This window comes from Corvus kubaryi, unplaced genomic scaffold, assembly GCF_017639235.1.
Source record: "Corvus kubaryi isolate FWS band 111438036 unplaced genomic scaffold, C.kubaryi_AGA036_p1.0 37398, whole genome shotgun sequence".
NCBI lineage: Eukaryota > Metazoa > Chordata > Aves > Passeriformes > Corvidae > Corvus > Corvus kubaryi.
The window spans coordinates 9,163,923-9,186,692 of NW_024581137.1; the positions used below are offsets into that span (position 1 = coordinate 9,163,923).

At 36.7% G+C, this 22,770-nt stretch overlaps 1 protein-coding gene across 1 annotated transcript in view; it reads left to right on the top strand.

Moving 5' to 3' along the window:
- The window catches only part of CNTNAP2 (contactin associated protein 2), a 1,035,266-nt gene that overhangs the window by 831,823 nt on the left and 180,673 nt on the right, over positions 1-22,770 (top strand). Inside the window, exon 14 of the mRNA XM_042044203.1 lies at positions 10,592-10,748. Within this exon, the coding sequence (XP_041900137.1) occupies positions 10,592-10,748 (157 nt within the window). The remainder of the gene's footprint in view (positions 1-10,591; positions 10,749-22,770) is intronic.

A 22,770-nucleotide genomic window follows, 5' to 3' on the forward strand; every position in this document is an offset into this window, starting at 1 on the left:
CTGGAAGAAAAATCATTTAGCTTAAAAATAGCAAAACACAAGCCCATTATCAAGGCTGAAAAATGATCAGCTGAAAAAGCGTTCTGATTATTTTCCCTTACTATCCCAGCACTGGGTGCAGAGAGTTTTCTCCAGAGTCAGGTGTAGATAACACAACACATATCTGAAGTCAGTTACCTCCCTTCCCTGCTTGTTTCCTTTTACACTGAAATTTGTATCCCTTTAAATAACTTCTCTGTAGCAACATCATCATTGCTAATGTCTTATATAATTTCTAAAATCTGCGTGTACTAAGTATATCCTCTAAAAGGTTATTCATACACTCGTATGAATTTTAATAGGAGGATGTAATAGTCTGTAATAATTTACAGGATTACAGGACTTTAAACAGCAAAAGCATTTTGAAATCAAACTGTTTGGACTGTAGAAACATGAAAACATGAAAATGCATTCTGAGAGGGCTTCTTTGGGAATGTTATTCTTTACCATCTCTCATTTCTGTATCAAATGCCCTTCCTTAACAGATGGCTTGGGTTTGGACCTCCAGCTTTAATGTTTGTTGGTCCCAGAATGATGTTTTTTGTGTAGTGTAGCTTCCTTTATTTCAATTTGGATATGCTTGATAGTCAGCCTGTTGTACACCTCAGTGCTGAAGCTCATTGCGTCATTTTTTACTCATTTGAAATCCATTGCTATTTTATGGAACACAGTGCATTGCAAGTCATGGTAATACCTGTTTGGGTCGTTATTAGTTCCAAAGGGTGGGATACCCTCCAAACTTGGAATTATGGGCAGTTTGGGAAAGGTATTGCTACCGTGCAAACAGGCTAATATCTATGTTGATATATTAGTGTTACTTCTGGCTTCAAAACTGTCCATGCACACTGTGTAATTGGAAGAAAAAAAAAAAGACAAATTTTCTTAGACTGAATATCAGTATTATTATCAAGAATTCTTGGTTTTCAATACAGCAGTGGAGGAACAATGAAACAGAAGAAGTAAAGCTGAATGTTTTGAGGTTCCTCAAGGGTCAGTAGGGAAAGAAAATCAACAGCAGCAGCAGTCTCACCAACGAAAGAAAACTCTTGTGCTTCCCAAAACCAATTTCCAAGAGTGCCACAGTCCACTGTCTGTATGAACTGCCAGATATTAAGTTCTCATGGATGGAGAGAAGCCTGAAGTCCTTCTGCCTCTTATAATGGCTTTTTTCTTTCAACTTAAACTATTGCTTGGGGGCAGGGAGCAACATTTCAAAAGGAGAAATGCTTGCGAGAGGTATAGGACCTCTAAGACCATTTGGAGAAAAAGCTTGCATCAGGTCTGCTAATATTGAGTGTAGTTTAATTTACCTTGGGATCTTGTTAGTTTTAGTTCATTTGTTAGTAAAATGATGGCATCGGCTCTTAGGGAGTTGTCATATTTAGTTCCATGTAGTCTGTTATTACTGCAAATCAGATAAAATGGAGCAGCAGATATTTTGGGCTGGATGATGTAGGTGCACATAAGAGTGTGCATTTTCTTCTCTGTATAGGTTAAAGGCACTCGTATGTGGGTGTTAGAAGCAAGATCCCAAGAATTATTTAGCAATTTTGAGATTATTTAATGAATGTTGTGATTGTCTTCATTATATATGAACAGCAAGGGAATTAATCTGAGAATAAGATCATGAATACAATTCTGTGATATCACTATCATTGACATAATATTTTACAGAACTTACTTTTGCTTTTGCCCTGTTGCCACATAATGTATCGAATGCTTGCTTAAATGATCCTCTTTTTGCACTCAATCTGATCAAATAATTTCTGTTTGATTTTACGCTCCCTATAAAACACACTGCTTATAAGAGTAGCCATTTTTATGCTAATAACCACAATTTATGAAGTTCTCCCAATGGTACTCTGACATAAAATGAGGCTGTGGCTACAGAAAGCTTCAAAAGGCATCCCCTCACTGTTGAAATATCATTGGTGAGTTTCTAGGCTTTTTTATGTCCTTTTTAAGAAGTTAAATAAACCAGGGTCTTTAGCTGTATTAACCTGCAGAACTTCAATGCTAATGGCTGCATGAACGTGTGTATGCTGTTTACCCATCCATCAAGTTTGGGTAGAGATAATTTTATCAACTGATCACAAAAACCACAGCAAAATCACGGAATCCTCTGACTTACTGTTAGTATGTTCTTCACACGACCATTGCATGGACATGTGCATTTTGTCATGATCTGGCTGGGCAAACCCCAGGGTGAGTTACAAGCTTGTTGTGAGACCTTCTCAGCTTTGCTGTTGCTGGCACCTCTTCTACCTCGGGTAGTCCTAGCTGTGAAAAGTCTATCCCAACTGCAGTCACACTTTCTAACTGTGATTTTCCTGTAGGCCCTCCTCACAAAGTGCCATAAGCCCATTCCTTCAGAACACATAGTAAAAATTATAATTAGCTGGTTTTTATTGAATATTTATGTCTGTAAGTGTTCTTTTTATCCCTCAAATGACTTTTAAATTTTGAAAGTACTTATTTTTTCTTTTCCCCTTAGCACTACCTTAAGCTAAGACATTATTCTTAGGCCTTAAATGATCCAGTGAATTTACAGTACACAATTAATTGCAACAGTAGCAAGTTCAGCATATCATGCTGTTAAGGATAGCAGGGACTGTAGTGATTTTATAATGCATTCACTTTAAATCTCAGCAAATAGTGGCATACAAGGACATCTGACAGCTGCTTTCCCCAGCTAAATCTCACCACTGAGACTTGATTCCAAGCAAAATAACAAGTCAGGCTTGGTTAGTAGTGCTGCAGCTTGGAATATGAGTTTTGACAAGGGAAAAAATCATTTGTACTGTACTAGCTTTTCATGAGCTGGGCCAAGGAGTAAATCTCTCCAATCGTAAAATAAAGCTGTCAGACAGCTTTTTCATAAGATGCCATTGGACATCAATATGACAGTTCTCCCTCCTGATCTTTTTTATAGGTTGCTAATTCTGAAAGAAAAGTCATCTTTGCCTACATATTTGTGGATTCAGACACTGACATTTTAGAGGCAGGTATACTAGAACAAAAATACAGGCTCAATAAACAGGAGTACCCCTACAGCCTTACTGAAAAGATGCTTTAGCTAAATATCTATTATCTAGGAAAAGATTTCTGCTTTATATTTTGAGATTGATATATATATGTATGAAATAAGTTCTCTGAAAAATTAACAAGCGAATACACAGACACATGAGAATACTTTGACGAGCTGAAGAACAACGCAATGGCCATCAGCCTGGGGCATGGGCATCATTGAGGCAGCAATTTGTTTCTCAAGCACTTGAATATGTTCCCTTCTCTGTCTTTACTGGACATATATGAGAAAATTTGGGCTCTTCTCTGGCCACTTTTTATGCACCAAAACTTAATTGAAGCTCAGGAAGAATGGTGAGGACTGATTGCAGGGGTCTTCTCTTCCAGGAAAAGTGGGAAAGCCAAAGCTCCTGGCTGGACATATGAACATCTCATTTTAGTTCCTGATACTGAAGGTCATGGAAGTTCTTCTAGTTTGGGTTATGGAGATGGTTATCCTTACCTCCACTTTAAAATGCATTACTTTATGGCTGTGGAGGAAAAGGAGACAGCAATTAAAACTTAACATGCTCTTAAGAAAACAGTAAATAGAGTGTGTTGTATTAACATTTACTGACATTTTTATGCTTTTCACAAGTATTTTCCAATATTTATCTTCATTTTCTATTAAAATCTTCAGAATATTTTCCATTCATAGACTACCCTTGAGGTATGGCATAATTCTGAATATCTTACAAAGGAAAAAAACCCACTTCTTTCTAAGGACTGTTGCATTAAAATGCTTTGGCCATGAATTCAGACATCAAATCACATCAATTCTTCTATTAACAACCAAAGCATGTTTCAGAGTTCTCTTTCAGGGCAGCCTTTAAATCTTATATTTTCAAGCAGTTTGAATAGTCTTTGCAAATAAATAGTACTGTCAAATAGACCAAGCACTTTAGTGAGCTTATAAGGAAAACAAATGTTTGAGACTAGTCTTAGTAAAAGAAAAAGAAATAATTTGACACTAGCACTGTGAAAAAAGAACTAAGTCAGATGTGAGTACCTACAAAATTTAAATTATCATAAATAGCAAACTAAACTTTTCAGGTTATACTTCCATTAAATACACAGGCAGCTATAAATTAGATGTTCCTAGTTTTCTGAAGTGGCCAAGGGTACTTTTAGTTTCTTTTCCATCTATTTTCTGCCCCAAGTTTCCAATGTGCTCAAATGTCTCATTTGTGTTGCTATTAGGGTTTGACTAATCTCAACTGTTAGTCATAAGAATGGCGACCACTGATGCAAACTGTATTCACAAATAGTAAGCACTCCTTATACTTTCCCCAAATGCATTGCAAAGAATGATTTATCAGTTCACAGAATGAGAGTAACAACAAAATAATTGACTTAGCTTGCAATTGTCATATTGAATTTGTGTATATGTTGCACAGCACATTAGTGAGCAAGAAGTGTTACTGGAAGAAATGGAAAATCGGAAAAATATTAATTAAAAGGAAAACAATCTCAACACAACCACATATAGATATTATACAAGAACTCTCCTTTTATTTTAGAAGGTTCACTCATGCACAAGTATTGTCATTGAAAAGTGGAAATGTGACCTGCCAGACTCTTCTCTGAGTTCTGTTTTCTCAGTTTCAAATAATTCGGCCTTCTGGGTGATCCCTGAAACAGGCAGAACCTGCTCATAATCCACCTGAGTTGCAGGCAGGAGCAGAATCTCTCACAGTTTAGCATCTTCAGTCAGCAGTGTCCACTCTTGCCATGAAACTCCTCAGCTGCTGGGTGTTCAGTCTAGGGGGGCACTTCCCGAGACATAAGACAGGGGCAGCAAACCAGCAAAGTGTCTACTCAGCTTCATGTTGGTCCCAAGCATTAACAAAATAATAAAGAGGAGGAAAAATCAAACCAGCACAAAATAAACTAGGGCAGCAAAGCCTGCCCAGATTTGACACCACTGGCTTTAAGAATCCTAAATTGGAACACGTAGATGTACTTGATGCATGAGGGACATTAAACCATGTTTCCTTATTCTTTTTCCAAATACTAAATCTTCAAAAGCTCAGATAAATGGCTCACAATGTTCCTTAAGAAGATTTGACCTGAGTGGAATAGATACTGCTATGGTGTGAAGAAAAAAAGCTGGCAATAAGAAGCACGGTGAAAGCTGTGAAGCACACAGCCATATTAGCATGCTGAACTTTTCAAACAGTGACAAAATTATTCTTTCAGTGTCTGTTTCTTCACTGCAATAGCAGATAGAATTTCTGCACAGGTGTTAATGAACCATGACCTTAAATCAAGTTGCCCTTGTGAGTCTAAATGTACTGTTTTATAGTGTAGCTGAATGCAAATGCATGTTTAAAGAAAGTATTTAATCCAGAAATAGAGGAATTTTACCTGGCTTTCCACATGTGCAGATTGATTTTTTTTTTTTTTTTAAGTTTTGTCTATTATTTAGTCATCAGATATTACCCCTGGGAAATAGCTTTCATTTCTACCTATGATTAATTCAGGTGTCCAAAACTGCAGTACGTTTTGGAAAGATATCTTTGGGCCTAGTCTGCCAATAACAACAACTGGGTAATTAATTCAAGATGTTCCATTAAAAAAAGAAGTAAAAGACTGAACAAGAGAATATTTTCTGAAGATAAAAACAGTTATACAAGTTCTGTAATTGTTGTTGACAGTCCTTAGTATTTAATGGGGATCTGTAATATTAATGGAAACTGGAAAGGACCCATTTAAAATAAAACATTTAAAAGTTCAATTCAAAGCTATCCACTCCTGTAAAGGAACACCTAATTGCTTCCAGGGAACAGCTAAATGGAGTTATTAAAGTTAGACAGGGTCCCCAGTAAGTAATTTTCACTGGTCTTGTTTTTCAGAGGTTCTGAGCCATTGACTTCCATTTGAAAGTATTCCTAGCCTTTCTTTATAAACCATTTCCTTTGGTTTTAAGGACTATATAAAGGTCAGGAAAATTTCCAGAGCAAATGGAACAGAAGCATTTAGCTTCTCCAGGTATTTTACAAATAAATACAGTCATCAGCATTCTGAGGGCTGTATTTTGAATGGAGCCTTTGAATGCAGAGTGCTTTGGAGCATCTGTCCACTTAATTTAGTTCCCTGAATTCTCTCAGTATTGCTGCTTCAGTTACTAGTACTGAACACCTAGAAATAAAAGCCCTAAAATGCTAAAAGTAGCAGCATTTTAATTAATCAGTTGCATTTAAAAATAGTAAAACCAATTGTTTATATTAAATGCTCACTAGAATATAAAGTGTACTTTCAAAAGTTTTACATTTTGACACTGTTCAGCTGTATTAGAAATAAATATATTATTGACTATTAAGAGTTCTGTTCATACTACATTAACTTTTGTTGGATATGGTTTTATATTAAATGAAATGGTTCACACAAAGATACATTTATGAGATGAAAAAGGAATCACTTTTTTATGACATTCTGTGAGAATACAAAGAAGTGATCTGTGAGAATACAGAAAACTTTCCTTAATCTTTACTTTTTCTTGAATATTCTGTACAGGAGAACTTGATAGAAAACATTGATACCAGATTCTTTACACACTTTCACCTAGTAACTGCAAATCTGGGCATTTAAATAAGAACCCATATTTTGCAATAATTTTAACCAAAGCCCATTACTGCAAAGGCACTGCAACCACTGTTAAATGTATTACATGTAAATGTTAAAGGCTTTTGAGTGTGTGTGTGTGTGTGTGTGTGTGACAGGAGAGAGAGAGATTCAAATTTCTATGAATATGATTTGAGTCTGATTTTGTAGCCGTGCTCATATGTCTGCATGCCCCAATCATATTGGCCATTTTGTCCTTAGAATACTGTTCTTTTCTGTGGGGTTATAGGATCTCCTAAAAACTGGATATCTTTATCCATTCTATTGGTATCCACATCTTACTCTGATATCATTGCTTTCCTGCTAAGTACACAAAACCTTGCAAGGGGCTTCTCTTCAAGAAGGGTGTTGGAAAGGCATCCTGATCATAACTCAGTATGGACAAACCTGAACACTTCCCACAGCATCCCTCAAAGGGGAGCTGGTTTGTACCCAAAAAGCAGTTCTGCATCAAGGCTTTATTCTAATCAAAATCCCATGGCAGGCGGAGAATCTCTTTCCTCCTCCATCATCTCATGATGCTATTTGTCCACAAAAGCTTGGGGGGAAAAAAACCACTCAGTTGATGACAACAACTCAAAAGCTACCCATGGCTCAAAATTTTTATATGAGGTAAGAAAAGGTAATTTAAAAACCAGAAGAAATATCTTCTGGTATTGCTTCTCATTGTAAAACATTTGAAAACTACTTTTTTGTCCTTAAACTGAATTTATATACTGTTAATTCCATAAGACCAACACTATTGATAGTTTAGCAAAATAATAATTTTTGGTAAAATAGTCTGATACTTAAAATTACATCCATTAATGATCAGTCTTCACACTGGACTGCACTGCTCCATCTACTTGGATTAGCCTTTTCCGAAACCTTCCAAAGCAGAAAAAAAAAGCAAAGGTCTCTGGAGTAGAAAGATTTACATTCTCAAAAGGAGGCTATAGACGTATAAAAGAGCATGAATTGAGAGAGGGGAACAGGGGTCCTATTTCTAATTTTTTTTTCCTGGATGATACATCCTTCTCCTTTCTAGCCTTTCTTTTCTGTTGTTTTTTTAATCTCTCCATTTGCAGGGTTTTACTCTTTGTCAGTCATAGCAGTGTCTGCAATATTACTGCATAGCATTCCCAATTTGAAGCATATGAACTTTAGCCAAAATGCTGCTCATCTTTTTCTTGGCTGATATGAGGCAGGAAGACTGAAAAGGGTTGTTTCCATTTGATTTGACTGGCACAGAGCAGATGGGACATAACTGTGTCTCCACACCTTTTGCTTTTATTAACCATAGAACATAAAGGAGCTCCAGTATCTCTTATATGGCCATTGTGGTGGAGAACGATCTGGTGTGGGGCTCTTCTTATTCCTGTACCTGGGGTTATGTCCCAATGGGAAGTCTGCCCTACTGCGTGGATGCCAGCTAATCAAGATCTCCTCTGTTACAAGCCTTAGCATAATATGCCAGGCAATCGGAGTCTTGGGTGGTGTTCACAAGGCAGTGCTGTGATTGTTGCTTGTGGGGATGTCTAGGAGAATATGTGCTGAATGCAAAACCCTTAAAATCATATATTATGTTCTTGACCTTTCTGGAAATTTTAAACACGCACATTAGTCTCTTCCTAAATGTGTGTTCCAAGGCCTGAGGGTAGGTCTTTTCTTCAGAATGAAGAAGCATGGGTCCAAATGGGGCCTAGCCAGCATATATGCACACTAAAAACAATAGATGTGAAAAACAGCTCTGCCTATGCTAGGATACGCTCATGGTTTAAAACTGTACATCAATTGTCATTTAAATGAGTTCAAACATGCCCCATTTGTGTCTGCCATAGTGGCCTGTGACAGCCATCACTGTAGTCTGTAATTCTGCCGTCACTATCGTCTGCTTTAGTCATTCTACCTGTTTCTGAATTTTTGATCCACTTTTTGACAACCCTAAGTAATTTTTTTTCCTGGTGCTTTAATTAACAGTCTTGCTTCCCAGCAAATTACTTGCTGACTGAATCATGCAATTCTTCGCTTGACAGAAAGGATGTAAACAAAGAGAATTTTGAGTAACAGTCAAAATGGCAGCATTGGTGCCACAGCATAAAAACTAACTTCAAAGATGGGATGGAAAAACCCCATAAAATAGGAGTCTCAAATATCATTAATTCTGTAGTCGGATCCTGTATTAATAAAAGCGATTCTGTCATTCTCTGTGGAAAGATAACATTTACCTTTAAATGCTTATTAAAGAATCTTTTGTAATCCAGGGCTATGTACTGTCAGAATTGCTAGATTTCATTGCTTAGGTTGGGAATGCTGCTGCAGCATTCACATGGCACATTCTTCTAACTTGCAGCACTTAGTGATAATTGAGTCACAGAAGCTAAAATGACCAATTTAGAGTCTAGAATAAAGTCACACGATTACCACGCCCATTGCATTAGCACTAGAGCTGAATGGCCGTACTGTGCAACACAGCAACATCTAATAAAAACCTTCAGCCGCCACGAATTTTTCACATTACTGTATTTTTGTTATCTTATATGATGTTTAACAATTCAAATACATCAGAGAGATGTGCATTTTGGGGTTTAGGTATTCTTTAAACATATGTTTGGTTGTTCTCTTCATCTCTGGAATTTAATTTTCTTTAGAGTTTGGTGTGAATTACTTTCAACTTCTGTCTGAAATAAGTAGCTTTATGGTCCAGATGATCAAATCTAATTGTGAAATGGCTATTTTAAGGATTATGCCTGTAGTTCTGGGGGGATGTGTGAGATGTGCAAACAGAAAATTATGGAAGTAGAATGTCTATTATGTAGGATTTTACTGGTGAAATTTATAAATAAATGAATTCCATAGCTTAATTTCATTTAACATAAAATTTCCAGCAGCAGATCAGATGAGGGAAAAGAGACATTTTAAAAAAAAAAACATGTTTATAGACTGAGGTCAGTCATTATTTTTCAATGTCAAAAATCACTAAGTACATTGATACTGATTAAGTTATTCACTTGTGTTTGATGTTAAGTTCATATTTGAGTGTCTTGCTGAAGCAGAGGAATAAAAAAATAATTTTCCAGTAAGGGCATTTTTTTCAAATTAGAAATAAGAGTGGAGGAGGGTTGATTATTTATTCATTTATTTATTTATTTACATATATGGGCTTAGTTGGTCCAAAAGGATTAGCAATAAGCTCAGAGCAGTATATGAAGATATTAAGTTGCAAACCCAATGTGAAGAAATATGATTACATCTAAGTTCAGAGCACCTCTGGTAAAGGATTACATTAAAAAAAAAATTGCTTATTTTTAAATGGTTAAGATGCTTTTGGAGTTTGATAGTATCTCTTTACGCTTTGTTTAGCACCAGCTGCAGAGAGCATGATGAACGTTTGTTTTCCAGTGAAGACAGAATAATTTTCAATTAAAAGCTGTCGTTTAAAAAAATAAATAAATAAATAAATAAATAAGAGAAAATAAACACATCTTTCTGTGCAGCATTCAAGGTCAAATATTGAAATAATCCATCTGATATCTTACTATATGGTTTGAACTGAATTGAAAGTAATTATGGAGTCTGCCCACATATTCTCATTATACAGAATACAATTAAAAAAGCTAAACGAAGAGCATATAAGATAAAAAAATAATTAATTTCAGTCATTATACATTGTGTGAATACAGAAAAGAAAATGTGTTCTGTTTACCTGGCAGAGTCTTTTGAATACCTTTAGTAATAATGAATTCATCTGTTTGCCAGCAATGTGGGATGGCTCCAGTTATGCGTTGTTAGCATTTGCATATTAAACATCTGAGCTCAGTGAATGCATTATGGAGCTCTACCTCTTCGATGCATCATAACCTTGCATTTTCATTCCTTGCAGAAGGGAATCCATATACCTGGTGGGTTGGAAAAGCCAATGAGAAGCACTACTATTGGGGCGGATCAGGACCTGGCATTCAAAAATGTGCCTGCGGCATCGAGCGCAACTGTACTGATCCCAAGTACTACTGCAACTGTGATGCTGATTATAAGCAATGGTGAGTGCTTTACAAGAAGGAAGGAAGAGAATGACCAAATCTCTTAACTTATACAACACCGCCATGACTTTGAATATACTTTTTTTCTATATTTCCTTTCTTATCAAAGAACAAAGGCAAAAATATTATATTTGTGATCCCTCCTGCAACATGTCGACCCATGCTTTGATTTCCACTTTATTCATGGTATCTGTGACTGTCAAATATAAGGATTATATTTACGTTTTCAAGCCCACTGAGCTATGGAAAAGAATGCTAAAATTGCAAAAGCAAATCCTCATAGGAAAGGCCAGCATTTTGGCCACCTACGCAACTTTGTCTCCATCAGATCCAGTTATATTGCAATACAGAATTAATTTTATCTCTGCAACGTCATGTTTTTTCCCAGAATTTCTCCTTTTTAGAGTATTGCTGCTGCATTTGAATGTGAGTGATATGTATTGAAATCACTCATCTAGTGCCTCCAATTCTCATTATCCATCTTTCATGAGAAAAATATGTTAAGAACTAGACTCCACACTTATTATGGAACAAGGCTTTGTATTTCAGAGGAAGCTACTGGGCTTTGCATGAGATAATTAATTAGGCAGAAAAAATAAATAAACTCGCATCTCTGATATTCCCCACAAACATGAACAGAGTGTGTAAAGCTCATCATCATTTCAAGTGAGACCCTCTCTGTGGTCTTACAGCACTTTCTTTGTGAACCTTAATCATTTCTGTCTCTTTTGTCATGACAGGCAGGATTATATTTTACATGGTATACAATGTTCAGTGACATATTGAAACCATACTTTTATGAACAGTTCTCCCATTAACAGCAACCCATGGGTAGTTGAGTCAATAATGGCTCATAAACCATTTGGGGTTAATTGAGAAATTCTACAGCTATTAATGAATGTAGAGCTACAGAACTGTAGTGGTATGTCAGAGGCTAAAAAAGAAAGAAAAAAAAAAAGAGTAGGAAGAATCACAGAACCACAGAATCACAGAATATTTGTGGATGAAAGGGACCTCAGAGTTCTTCTAGTTCAACCCATCTGTCCAAGGGGGGTCACCTAGAAACAGTTGCCCAGGACATTGTCTCAGCAGTTTTTTAGTATATCCAAGGATGGAGATTCTGCAGCTTCCCTGTGTGCATTGTCTCTGGTCCTGGCACTGGGCACCAATGGAAAGAATCTGACTCCATCCTCTTTGCACCCTCCCATTAGGTATTTTTAGACATTGATGAGATCCCTGGGAACCTTCTCCTCTCCAGGCTGAACAGTCCCAGCTGCCTCAGCTTCTTTTCGTAGGAAAGATGCCCCAGTCCCTCTATCATCTTAGTGGCTCTTCATTGGACTCCACCCAGTAATTCCATCCCTCTCTTGTACTGGAGACCTCAGAACTGGACCTAACACTCCAAATGTGGCCTCACTAGTGCAGAGCAGAGGAGAAGGATGGCCTCCCTCGACCTGCTGGCCATACTTTGCCTAATGCACCCCAGGATAGCATTGGCCTGCTTGGCCTCAAGTGCACATTGCTGGCTCATATTCAGCTTGGTGTCCACTGGAACTCTCAGAGCCTTTTCTGCCAAGTTACTTCCCAGCTGGGTGGCTCCCAGCATACACTGGTTTCCCTAGGTGCAAGGCTTTACACTCCTCACTGTTGAACTTCATGATATTTCTGTGAACCCACTTCTCCAGCTTATGAGGATCACTCCAGGTAGCAGCAGGACCCTGTTTGCTGTGATCTGCAAAATGAAGTATGAAAAATACAAAAATAGAATAATAAAGGAAACATTCCAGGCCCTGCAAAAATTGTAGATTAGGATGTGGAAAATCAAATATTGCCACAGACATTGCTACCCTCAGCTTTGACATTGTTAGGCTGGTATGCTGTTAGCTATGATAATGGATGGACTATGGTACACCACAGACACAGAGGAGTCAGTTTTAGAGACAAGGCAATCACACATGCTGCCAAACTTCAGAGAGAGAATTATACAGAGAGAATGAGGAATATAAAGTCCGATGACTCCAACGCAATCATAGGCACTAGAGCAGTATGGCAGAAGGGAGGTAAGTTTGATTCTGTGTCAAAACAGTAACAATAAAAGGAAGATATTGTAATAATAATTACAATAATGGTAGAATTAGGAGCACTTACAGTTTTCATTGCCTGAGCCACTGGATGCCTATCCATGAATAATAGGGGTCTGTACCATATGTTAACTGTTCTCTTTTACACCAAGGGAAATGTGTGGAGAAAATGGCACTGGCTTTTGATCTCTTCTTGAAGATCCTCTAAGAGTCACAGATGATAATTTGATAAGCAGCATGCACTCAATAATCTTTTTCTGTAACCTCTGTGCCCCCTATATACACTGAGATTATGTGGATTCTACTAATAAATAGATTCATATGGTTATTAGATTTAGATCTAAAATAGGCTTGTTGTCATAAAAGATACACAACTGTTTACTCAGAACTTCATACAGGAATATATTTTTACAGCATTTCTGTAGATAAGTATCAGAATTTTTTCAGGACAACTACTATTTATTACAGGACGTTTTATGAAAAGCAATTCAACCATTGGATATTATATTTTAAGCTGTGACGTGTGTAAATCACAGGAAGAAATGAAAGCTTTATTATAGTCTTTAAGGACATTTTGTTCAAGATTCATTTTTTCAGTTTGGTTTTGGCAGAATCCAGTCCTTTCCATAGTCATACCTTTTGGGCTTGGGAGTTATTTGGTTAAGAATTTTATCTAGCCAGGTTCATCAATACCTAAAAAGCAAGTGAGCTCCAGAGGATAGGAGACCTTGATGACTTCAGTCATCGGAGGCAGAATTCAACTGAGGCCTCCAACACATTTGTGCTCAATTCTGGTGACAGCAAAACAGCTCCTGGTTTGGACCACAGAATATGCAAGAGTTTATGATGAGCAGACAAGTCTCAGTTCATATATTAACAAAGCAGCTTGCCACCATAGCTAACCAGCACAACTTATTTTAGGAGAATTTACAGTCCCCTAAAACAGAAGGGCTGAGTAAACGCCAAACTGTGGCTGAGAGTCCAGGTGGGACTTTTGCAGTAATTGCATATCTTGTCCACAGCTGGGAACACTGCATTTGGTTGTGGTATGATGCAGTCCACACCTTAATTGTATCTCTCCTGATGGGGGAGACTTTTTAGAGTCTTTGCCAGGAGTCAGAGATGAATGGAGCTTTTGGCTTTCTCTTTCTTCTGTAGTTGTTTATTAAGTCTCATCAGAAAAGTACAAGCCACTGACGTGACCCAGACATAGCATGAGCAGACAATGCACCAAAGGCTGAATTATCAAGATCGCACAGCCTTTTTAAAGGTAAATTACCCAATGAAAACTTAAAAAGCAGGATATTTTCACTTTTCTACCAATGTCTAATAAATCATCTAGTCATGCAGGCAGGAACTGCGGAATTCTCTATCCAATCATCCCGGACCACTTCTACTGCAGAATATGGAGTAGATGAAGAAGAAGAAGAAGGTCTGGAGAACAAAAACAATCCTCCATTTTGATGTTTTTTGCTTTTATCTACTTACTATACTAATAAACCCAAAAACTCTAAATTTTTCACCCTGTGACAATCTATCACCTAGTTCACACCATTGTACATTCTAATTCTTCCCAGAGGGTAGGCAATTTTCTCTATGGATGAAAGTCAAAAACAGTGTTATCCAGGAGGGTAGAACCCTTCCAAACAGGCAGAGAAATATTCTCTGTATTCTGGGTTCCCACAGTGGTACACCCACAATGATGTTCTGCTCCTGCCAGGCAGTGTGGGAAAAACTGTTTTGGGGTTTTTTGGGTGGTTGCAGGGGTGAGATACAGTGGGGAGAAGGCAGTAGCCAGAGCAATAACTATATTAGAAAATGTAAGGAAGTAAAATAGGAAAAGAAGACTCTAGAAATTGTGAGAGTGAAAGGTGAAGAAGAAGAAGAGCAAGATTCAGGAAAGAGATTTTTAGAGGAAATTGGGGAGCCACTGAAGAATGGGTCAGACTGAATCAGAATGATGTAGTGTAAGTAGAATTTTTATTGTAGAAGTTAGAAACTGTGTTAGAAATGAAGAAAGAAATTACAGTTTGATGAATGATTTCATAGCAAAAGCAGGAGAATGCTTCCTTGGAGAACTGGATTCTAACCCTGCCTCTGGAACCACATTCCTGCATGATGCTTCCTCAGTTTCATAAACCATATCTTCCCAGAACAGTCATTAGTCTGATCCTAATTTTCTGGGTATCTAATGGAAACCCAGAAGTCCACTTTGTGAAAATACCAACTGCACAACTGCAACCAGAATAAGGGATCACTCTCTGAATGTATCTAATGCAGTCATTCAAAGAAAAAAAAAACAAAACAGTCTTTAGGCATCTCATATTGAGCACTAAGTGTGAGTGTTTTCAACAGTAACATCTTTCGGCCTCAACATCCAATCTGTAGAATGCAAATTATGGCAGATACTCCCTCCTGGAGGTATTGCAAAGATAGGTAGATTTATGAAGCAATCATCTGCTGTACTAATGAGCACTATAAAAAATCCAATGAGGAAACGCAGTCTTTATAGAAAGATTTGAAGTAACACATTAGATATAAAATGGGATCCACATATTGAAGCATGAGAGTAAATTTGGAGAGTGGGCAATGATACACTAAATGAGTATTTTCTTCATCCTATACTGAATTATGCTGACCCCCTCCAGAATAAATAATAATCAGTGACCAGTCAAGGATTGTGGTGGTAGACACAGGGGACTAATTTAAGCTCTTTAAGCAGTCTGAAATGCTTTTTTTTCCAAAATTTTGTGTTTGGTTTTTGCTTTTTTTTTTTTAAACCAAGTATGTGAGTAATTCTGTGTAAGTACGGAACCAACTGTGTTAATTGTGGACTTACTTACAATATAACTTTTCCCAGGGATTACTGTATACCATGGGCTTGGTAAACCTTACATCTGAATGGTTTTTCTACTGATTTTTAAAATTTCACATTACACCTTGTCTATCTGAATATAATTGTTATAGAACTATTCAGCATGTGCCTAATGTGTTGATTATCATGTCTGAATGGTAGATAAGCCAAATGGTAGGTATTGGCAGGGAATATGAAATATGGAATTCAGATTTATGTGTATTTGGACAGTCTAAAACACAACCTGATTCTTAACAGAACTCAAGCTGTTGCTTCAATGTAAATATTAGGTAATCGTGTTTGTCATGATAAAGAAACAAAAACACAGGTGGAAGAGCTTCACCCACAGTAATCTCACTGAAATGATCCTTAGTCCCAAATTATCCATGATTTGTGACCAAAATGAAATTAATTCAGAATTAAATGGATCAGATTATATAAAAAAGGTTAGTTTTCCATGCTAATAAAGATAATTTTTAAAAGTGAGTGTGGTTGACATTTAAAGTCAGATTGCCTCAATCTTGAGAGAATAAAGGTAGCTGTTATAAGTAGCAAGAAGTTTTCTGGGTTGCTGTTAAACAAAATTACAATCAAATTTTTAACATTAGGTAAAATGTAAGACTTTTTGAAAAACGATCTTATTTGAATAAAAACATTATTATTACAAATTAGGCAGCTCTGTTACAAAAATGACTAGCATTGTAGAGATAGGCATACTGCACTAATTAAGTAACAAATGTAAAGCTCTGCAAAGAAATTTTGATTCCTACTCTCATTTGACCCTAGAGTCAGTTAAACACTCAGATTGGCCAAAGTTTCTACACCACAGGCTGCTTGCTTTTTATTACACAACAGCTGCAATAAGTCAGAAGACTCATAATACGATGCTGTTCAAGGATTTACTCAGAAAAGGTGACATAAGAAGGTTTTTCATTTAGTACTTCCTGATGTGGATGCACCAGGTTACAAAGTCAGTCATGGACTTCATTGCTGACTACTAGTGTGGTGGCTAATCTTTCAAGAACTATTTGGTGATGATCAAAAGAGTTTGAGCAGTATTTGCTGGTAAAAGTGCTTTGGACAAATAGAGAAAATCAGTGGAGGGAGCCTTATTTATAATCTCACATTTTGGACGTTCAAGTTTTTTTCTCCAGAGCCTGCCAAATTGCTTTATTTTTGTGAGGTGTTTTACAGAACACTCTGCAGGATGCATCCCTCTTCCCTTCACAACTCTTCTCCTACAAAGGGAGTTTCAAAAGAAAGTTTCAAGTCATGGGGAAAAATGACTAAACAGAGCTCAGAATGACATGAGTTTTTTGAGTGACAGGTGGATGTTGAAATGCCGGCCTGAAGCTGTGGCATTGACAGGTAGGTCATTTGTAGCCAGATTTAACAGGATATTAAAGTCTCCTGGACCTATAGGAAGACATCAAGGCTTAAGTTTAGTATGTAATAATTACCATCAAAATCATTGATATTTCAGTTCCTGGCTCCCTTAGGCACTTTTGAAAATCCTTCTGTCCTTTAAACCTTGTGCACTCTCAGTAACAGAATTGCTGATGCAGAGAGAGCTGGATAGTTAGAAGACACTGGCTTCTCCTGTCCTTCATTACAAGCTGCTAACAATGTCTTTGGATGTTTTTTTTTTCCATTACTTTCCCAGCTAGGCAGCAACTGGAGTTTCCACAGAGGTGTTGCATGATCAGAAGTGACTAGGCTACACATTCTCTGTGAAAAACAAAAACCAAAACCAAACTGAGAACTTGTCATTGGCTAAATTTGTGGCTAAATTTTGTTTAAATTTAATTACTATTTCTAGCATTATGTAAAGAAATCTTAAATAGGTAAAAGGGATAAAATTTGAATATACCTAAAAGAACTTGAGGGACCATAAAAGTAATCTTGAGAAACATGCGTGAGTAGAAACATCCTATAGAGAGATATACACATACAAACAAAAAATTTCCAATAAAACTAGATAGATCAGAAAATTATCTAGTGAGATTTGTGATGTGCTGCTGTTTTGCTTCACATCTTTATCAGATAATGAATCACAATTTCCTAGAAATTGCGAAAACTGTAGAATTAGGCCACTCCACTTTGAAAACTGTAATTCAACATTTTTGCAGGACTTAAAGGCCAGCTTTGAAATGACAGACAAGAAAACACTATTAGTAATTTTGTGCAGTAATTACATCTCCTTAGTCAAATAAAAGTTGAAATATCAAAACTTATTTTTTAGTTATGCTTAAGGAATGAATTCGTTTGGTTGACGAAGGCAGGGAAACTTAGCCGACAAATTGCACTCCTTCAGATGGTTGTTTTCCTTGTACTCTTAGAAATTCAGACAGGCTTTTGTAGATTTTTTAGGGTTACCTTGCAGAGTTCCTTTGTACATTGACATTGACACCTAATGTTAATATATTTCCAGTCAATCAAAATTTAGCACTTTGACAGTATGTAATGGCACAGAATAAAATTTGCATAAAGAGAGACACTAAAGACAGAAAGTCAAGCATTCAAACCTTAGGAAATATTAGATTTAATACAGCTGGTAGTACTTTTTTCCACATGAGTGATAGATTTGAGTTGGAACTTTCACCAACAGGCAAGCAGATAGCCAGAAGCCATGAAGTTCATTCCTTCTAGTTACAATTTGACCATTAAAACTACTCCAATAGGGAAAGGGTCAAGTGACTGGCTATTAAATAGGCTGCTGTCTGTCCTGTGTTTCTCAGCTGTACTCATCAGATGTAGCTGGTGTGCAATATTGAAACAGAGTTTGCATGCTGAAAAATGTGAAATCTTCCTTAAATGCATTCCGTCCTCTTGTTTTTATAACTTGTTCAATGTTTTTGTTTATAGAAACTGTATGTACCTTGTGTTTGTCCATTATGCATTCCTGTTCTTTATTTCTTCCACAAGAAAAGGCTGAATGATTTTGTTACTGAAAACAACAGATTAAAAGTTTGAGAGATGGAAATTTTGAAATGGAACACTTGGCCATGCTACAGATGTGCTGAGTAGCAGCTTTCAAATTCTCCTTTACTTGTGCCTTAGTACCACCACAGGACTTTAGCCAAAATCCAGGGTTTTATTAAGCAAGGCTGTCTACAAACAAAAAAAGACTGTTTTTTTCCTCAGTGCTGTGCATTCACTACCATAAATGTGTATGTAAGACTGATTTGAGTGATTTAAAATTCAATCCAAGGGCAGATGAAGGGCATAGCATCTCTTGCACAGTAAGTTTTCAGGCTATTGCTTTTATGTGGACTTTGAAGGACAATACCTGCTGTCTGGAGTTGCCCCTAATGCTTGTGTTGTATTTCTAATGAGCTGGCAGCTCTAGTCCAGGATCCAGACAAACATAGGGTCATATAGATTGCTCTTTCTCTTTTAGAGATGTTCCGCGCAAGTACTGACAACAGCCATGGTATGTAGCTCACAGGAACTGACAGATTTCCAGCCCGAACCAATACAGATTAAGGGGTTTAGAAGTTTCAAGGTTCAATGAATCATGAAACTTTCCCATTTTACTTGTGTTTTCTCTGTTTTCTCTTCTGTATTATTCACCTTCAGGACTTGATTCAGGCCTTGTTTATAGAAAGCTGATCCTCCTTGGACTTCAGCTATCATGCTACTCACTGGGAGTAAAGAAAACATTTCCCTTAAGGCTTGTGGCTAACGGCAGTGAACAGACATGTGAGGAACAAAGTCTTAACTTTCTCCAAATCTGAAAACACGGGAAAATGCGGGCAAAATAACTCTTTGGCAACCTGCCTTTTCTTTGTTAAAATACCCCTTCTTACTCAGTGTTATGTATGCAATCCTGTGTACTTATTGTGCAGTTACAATGATTTTTCTTCCTGCAATCAATACAAAACTAAGAATGAGGAAACAGGATTCTGTAATGCCTCATACATCATGAGCAGAGTCTTTTACCTTGCTGTAAATGTGAAAATGGTCAAGCTCTAACAACCTCTTAAGGATGAGGATGATTCCCATTTGACTTCAGATTCATTCATTTCTCAGTGCTAGCAATAATGAATGAACTTAAAGGGGAGAGTGATGACAGGACGTTATCCTTGTGTTCTCTAATTGGGAGACAAAAAGTGAGTGTTCATCCTGCTGACAACCTCACTTCTGAGTGCTGCTGTTCAGGTTTTCCTGACTTCAGTTCCAACTAGTCACAGACAGATGGTGTCATCCAGGTCTTTTAAAGTTAGAGAATCATTCAACAGTGGCACTGAAAAAAAATCTATCACAATTAGGTATTTGTAATTATTACTCTCTGGCATATTCTTGCTGTTATTAGAAGTGTCCTATCTTTCTCAGGATAGTCTAAGAAATTTCTGAGAGGTTTATGGATTAGCAGGTGAAAAGGCAGATACGTGACTTTTAATTTTACCATGCAGATGATCTGAATATAATTCCCAGCACATTTGTATTCTTTTCGTTATTAAACTTCATGATTAGTGTGAGTGACAAATAAAGTGAGCAAGAACAAATATGTCAACTATATTTTGCATAGAAAGATGCAGACTTTTTAGTCTGAATGAAAAGCTTGTAGTCTTAGCTTTAAAGCAAATGACCTTACTGACACAGCTTGTCAGGTAAGGGCAGAGTACATTGAGCACTGTGCACTGCAGAACTTTCAGCTGCCTATTACTTTCTCCTCTTCTACCTTTTATTTATGGGCTAACTTAAAGACTAATGACTCTGCCCTCAGTGCCATGCCATGAAGATGAAATCACCCCAATGCTGACCAGCCTGATGTCTTTCACTCAGTACCTGGCTCTGCTTAAGTCTTGAAGAGAAGTATTTTCTTCTTAAATTGTAGGACTTCCCTGACTTTTTTATTTCTGAATCAGTGCAGTCAGATGTAAAGACATATGAAATATATGACAACCTGTGTTATAGGGTAGATGAAGCCTGCAGCACATGCTTGGCTGTTATTACTATTAGCAGTCATATTTTAGCTGAAACAATCACAAGGGAGTCCATCAAGCTGAAGGTGTTAAGCCTGCAGTGTAAACAAAAGATATATCTGTTTTCACTGTTTGTTCTTTGGTGTACCAGGAGATATATATAGATACATAGATATAAGGAGAAGAATGGAAATAGTCATATGGGGGGGAGAGTGAGGGGTCTTGGGGAAGAGAGAACTCAAGAAGCCCTTAAGGTACATCATTTGTATCAGGTCTCAGACTTGTTTGGAATATAGTCTTCAGAGTAATTGATCAAAACATCCTGTCAGTTCATCACTGAGGTAGTTGCTAAACCTCAACATTTGAAGGAAGAATTTTTCCTTGTCTTTTTCTCATTTTGCCCAGCAGATTCTTACCACTGCAAAAGGCCTGATAAAGAAACAGAAAAATAGGCAAGACTCACCTGCAGCATTGTGTTTGCCTGGGAATGATTGTTACATACATAATGTATTATTTTACTGTAAAAAGGAAGATGACTTACACTGTCTGTGAAAAACACTCAAAGCAATCATGTAACCTTTCATAAAGTGTGGAAATTGAGGAAAAAAGCAATGGTTCTGCTCACCTAGAGAAATGGGAGACTGCTTTTACTTTTTTTTTCCCCTGTAGTTAGCCTTGTAGAAAAAGCTTAAATTCTATAAATTGTTTTAATATCATGGGCTAGGTGTGGGTTTATCTTAGTTACCATTCATGTTTCCCTCCTGGATTGCCCTAAGAATTCAAAATTACTACTTGTCTGTAATTAATTATGGCTAGATATTTTGTCCCAGCTGCAACTCTCTTTGCCTCCCCCAACCCTCACCCCCCCTCCTCTATTTTTCTTTCTATTTTTCTTTCCCCTGCCTCCTGTTCACATGCAAAACACTATACTTATGATAATTGTTACATATAGGAAACACAGTCCCTGGAGATCCTGCAAAGTTTCTAAGAGCTGTCTGAGTATGCAATGGAGATGTAATAAACCAGGTCTAAGGTAATCTGTTGAATTCTTATCTCAAGTTTTTTTTCAACAGTCTTTAAATTGAAATTAAAATGCTACATGGATTCTTCACAGTACAAGTGTGTCTATATGAGCCAGTTTCCTGATGGAATTTAGATGGCTTTTTTTTTTTTCATATTTTGCTGAAAAAGAAGTGATTTACTAGGAAGAAATTATTCTATCTAAACCAATATCTCAGGACAGTTAATGATGTGTATTCCTTTATCACAATTAATATCTTTTGCTCAGCTTTTGGTCAAGTTGAAGTTGATTACAAGATTACATTAATTGTAGATTAGGGAAGCAAAATCTTCCTTGAGTTATGACTTAGGTCTGTTGTTTAAATTATGCACTTGCCTTTATGGAAGTATCTGAGTGTATATTTATTTATATAAATTAATAAAGAGAAAGCAAAGAAAAATGAAAAAACAAATTTTTGAAACATTTTCAAGCAAGCAGGTAAATATAAAATTAATAAACTAAAATCTGCTGTTAGGCAATGTGATGAAAAAAATACAGTAAGTATAAAAACCTATATCTATCATGCAAAAATTTTTTCCTGCTTCTGTAAAAGCACAAATGGATTTGTAGCTATTATTTCTATGAAAGAGAAATGTTTAAAATGCTATGACTAAACATGTAATCTCATGTCTAAAACCAGTTATTTGCTAGGTATGACAAAATATGTCATAATAACATTTAATGGTCAAGAGTTCATCTGTTGAGTTAAAACATTTTGGAAAAGAGACTGAATTCAAGTATCTTATGTTAAATCTAAGATACTTATTCCTGAAACAATATTGTGTTAGAAGTGTTTAAAGGATTTCCTAGGACTCTGGAATCAAAACCAAACTCCTGATTTGCACAGAACACTTACAAATAATGCTCTTAAAACTGATCTTATGTTTTTCTGTCATTTCATTCAAGAAAAAAGACCAAAGCCCAGAAAAAGAAATTTTTAATCCCTGACATTAAAAACAGAAAAATGATATATTCCTTTAAGGACCTTTAAAAGCCAACAACATAAATAACATCAACTGATGTAAATCTCTTGAATCAAGAGAGCAGATAGGAGATGAAAAATGTGAACAGAAAGCTCAGGAAGATTGATTATTACCTT